This window comes from Numida meleagris, unplaced genomic scaffold, assembly GCF_002078875.1.
Source record: "Numida meleagris isolate 19003 breed g44 Domestic line unplaced genomic scaffold, NumMel1.0 unplaced_Scaffold532, whole genome shotgun sequence".
Classification (NCBI taxonomy): domain Eukaryota; kingdom Metazoa; phylum Chordata; class Aves; order Galliformes; family Numididae; genus Numida; species Numida meleagris.
In genome coordinates this window covers 2,614-6,243 of record NW_018364748.1, presented here as the reverse complement: position 1 = coordinate 6,243, position 3,630 = coordinate 2,614, and the positions used below count along the sequence as shown (strand labels likewise).

Here is a 3,630-nt window from a genome sequence, read left to right as displayed (position 1 = left end):
AAGGGGAAAAGGGGGAAGGGTAGGGAGATAGTGGATGGGTCTATAAAGAAAAAAAAAACAAACAGCGGCAAAGATCAGAGGACGAACAATAATTTACTAAATACGGTATTGGAATGCAAGATAACACAGTGCACTACCATACAATTGGAATTGAGGCCAACAAAATCAAACAAAAGGAGAGGGAAAGAGCATCCAAAGCTGGAGGCCTTACTGGGAAGCTGCAGGCGGGAACCTGCAGGGGAGCGCGAGCTGAGGACAGCGAACAAAGGGAGGGTCTGCTGAGCTGCGAGGAGCTGCACCTTTCCCTCCAAGAGCAAAGTCCTCTGCATCATGCAGATCCTGCTCCCCTCCGAGATCCAGGCACCCAGAAACCGGCAGCCCATGGAACCACATCATTAACTCCTTAACTCCCACGGCTTTACATGATGTGGAATACCGACAACAAAAAATTACAAAATCACAACATAACCCTCCCGGTAAGTCTCACCCTAACCCTATCCCTAACCCTAACTCTAACCCTAGCCCTAATCCTAACTCTATCCCTAGCCCTAACCCTAACCCTAACCCTGCAATAACCCTAACCTTAATCCTAACCCTAACTCCAGCACATACCCTAACGCTAACCATGGCCTAACCCTTACCATAATCCTAACCCAAACCACACTGCTACCTCTAACCATGCCGCTAACACTAACCCCAACCCTAACCCCAAAATTAACCCTAAACCTAACCCTAACCAAACCTAAATTTAACCTAAACTCTAAATCTCACCGTAAATCTACCCGAACCAAACCCTAACCTTAACCCAAAATAAAATCTAATGTTAACTCCAACACGACACCTACCCTAACCAAACCCCAACCACAACAGTAATCCTAACCCAGCCCTTACCCTACCCTAATTGAGTCTAACCTTCAGCATAACCCTAACCCTAATCCTAGCCCTAACCCTAACCCAAACACTAACACTAACCATAACCCTAAACCTAGCCCAGATCCTAACCCTACCCTAACCCTCACTCTGCCCAAAATCTAATGTTAACTCCAACACAACGCCTACCCTAAACCTACCCTAACCATAACAGTAATCCTAAGACAGCCCTTAACCTACCCTCGCCCTAACCATAACCCTAACGCTAATCCTAACCTTAACACTAACCCAGCCCTAACCCTAACCCTAACCCTAACCCTAAGCCTAAGCCTAAGCCTAAGCCTAACTCTAACCCTAACATAACTCTAGCCCTAAACCTAACCCTACACTAACCCTATCCCTAACCCTAACCTTAAATCTAATCTGAAGTCTAACCCTAATTTTGACCCTAACTCTAACCATCCACCTAAACCTACTCTAACCAAACCCTACCGTTAACCCTAACCCTACCCAAAACCTAATGCTAACCCTAACATGAACCCTACCCTAACCCTAACACTAATCCTAACCCAGCCCTAAATTTACCCTAACCCTAATCCAATCACTAACGCTAACCTTAACCTAATGCTAGTCCTAAAGCCAACCCAAAACCTAACCCAACCTTAACCCTAACCCTAACCCTACACAACACCTATCACTAACCCTACCCTAATCCTAACCCTAACCCTTACCTTAACCCTAACCATAACCTTAAATTTAACCATAAACTTAACCTTAACCCTAACCTGAATGACCTAACTCNCAGCCCTAAATTTACCCTAACCCTAATCCAATCACTAACGCTAACCTTAACCTAATGCTAGTCCTAAAGCCAACCCAAAACCTAACCCAACCTTAACCCTAACCCTAACCCTACACAACACCTATCACTAACCCTACCCTAATCCTAACCCTAACCCTTACCTTAACCCTAACCATAACCTTAAATTTAACCATAAACTTAACCTTAACCCTAACCTGAATGACCTAACTCTAATCCTAACTTGTAACCCTAGCCTTAATCCTCACCCTAACTCTATCCCTAACGCATAACCATAAAACTTAACCTAACCCTAACAGTCACCTTAACCCTAAACCTAACCCTCACCTTAACCCTCGCCCAAACCTGATCTCTAACCTGAACCCCAACCCCAACCACAGCCCCACTCCTACCCCTACCCCCAACATGTCCCATCCACACCCACCCTGCAGCCGCCCCCCACCCTGCCCCATATGACGGCGGCTCTGCCCCACTGTGGGGGTTTGCATGTGCATAATGACACCTGTGCAGCTCTATGTCTGCACATCTGTGTCCTTAGCATGCAGTTCCCGTGTTGGCACTCCATGTGTGTCACCACTGCATGCACATGTCCATAGCATGTGCCTGATGTCAGTACCACATGTGTGCCCCACTAAAAATGTGTGTCCTCATAGTGTGCCCCATGTCTGTGTGAGCGTCACTGTGTCCCCAAAGGTCCCTGCTGCTGTCCCCAGTGGGGATGGCAGAGGAAAGCGCAGTGGGGACACAGTGTGGTACCCAAAGTGTGTGGTGACAGCTGGCTGGACATGTTGGGGATGGCATGTGACATCCCATGTGGGACAGCCCATTGGAGCACGTGTCCTGTGTTTGGCATGCCATGGGGCACACCTTGCAAGGCCATGCCCTGGCAGCTCACTGGGGACAGACAGTGTGTGACACCCAAACGATGACAATCTGCAAAGGGCAACCCAATGGGGACTGTTTGCATCGCTCCATGTGTAACACATTATTGGGGACTCCAGGGTACCACCACTCCTTTGGGCACCACAATTGCCACATCAGGAGGTGACCTCACAGCATCCTTTCCCAAAAGGGAACTGAAAGCAGCTCTCCAGACTCCTTCTGTTCCCACTGCAGTCTCACTGTCCCCAAGCTGATCCTGCCTCATGGAAACAATGATGCTGGCCCTCATCCTGGGTGAGTGACAATGGGGATGTGGTGCCAGGGGGGTTGGTGGCCCCGTGTGAGACCAGGACTGTGTCCCTTGCAGGTTGGTGTCTGGTGGCAGTGATCAGGGCACAGCAGCGTGAGTATGGGGAGAGGGGGAGAATGGGGAGAGAGGGAGGGGAGCGTTGGGAGGGGGCCATCAGAGGGGTCCAGGAGGGTGTGCAGGGACAAGGCTGACTGGTGTCCCCTGTCCTAGTGCCCCGACCCTCCCTGTCGCTGCACCCCAGCCAGGGGGTGTCCATGGGTGACAATGTCACCCTGCGGTGCCACCTGCCCCAGCCGGTTGCCTGGGTCTGGCTGTACCAGGAAGGAGGTTGGACATACAGCAAGGGCAAGGACAAGCAGCAGGACTCAGCTGAGTTCTCCTTTGTCAGCACAAGTCGGGAACACGCAGGTACATATCGGTGCCAGTACCAGGAGCCTGAGTCAGCAAACATATCAGAGAAGAGTGACCCCGTGCAGCTGGTGGTGACAGGTGAGGGCACTGGGGACAGCGGATGGCTCTGGGTACTCCCAACAGGACCGTGTCCCAGTGCTGTCCCCTCCCCTCATGCAGATCACAGCTTCCTACCACCCGGCATCTCCCTTCGCCCTGAGGAACGTGTGGGGACAGGGACCAATGTCACCATCCGCTGCTGGAACAAGGGTTTTGGGGCCACCTTCCTCCTGCACAAGGATGGGTGCTCAGCTCCTGTACAGCACCAGGACTCCAGTGGTGGGGGTGCAGCAAATTT

General features: G+C 50.9%; 1 protein-coding gene across 1 annotated transcript; it reads left to right on the top strand.

Annotated features, from left to right (window-relative positions):
* Positions 1 to 3,004: 3,004 nt before the first annotated feature.
* LOC110391824 (osteoclast-associated immunoglobulin-like receptor) lies at positions 3,005 to 3,626 on the top strand (the record flags this gene model as incomplete). Its single annotated transcript, XM_021383772.1, has 2 exons — positions 3,005 to 3,371; positions 3,453 to 3,626. Coding segments are annotated over exons 1-2 (409 nt in total), but the record flags the coding sequence as incomplete, so codon positions are not given.
* Positions 3,627 to 3,630: the final 4 nt, after the last annotated feature.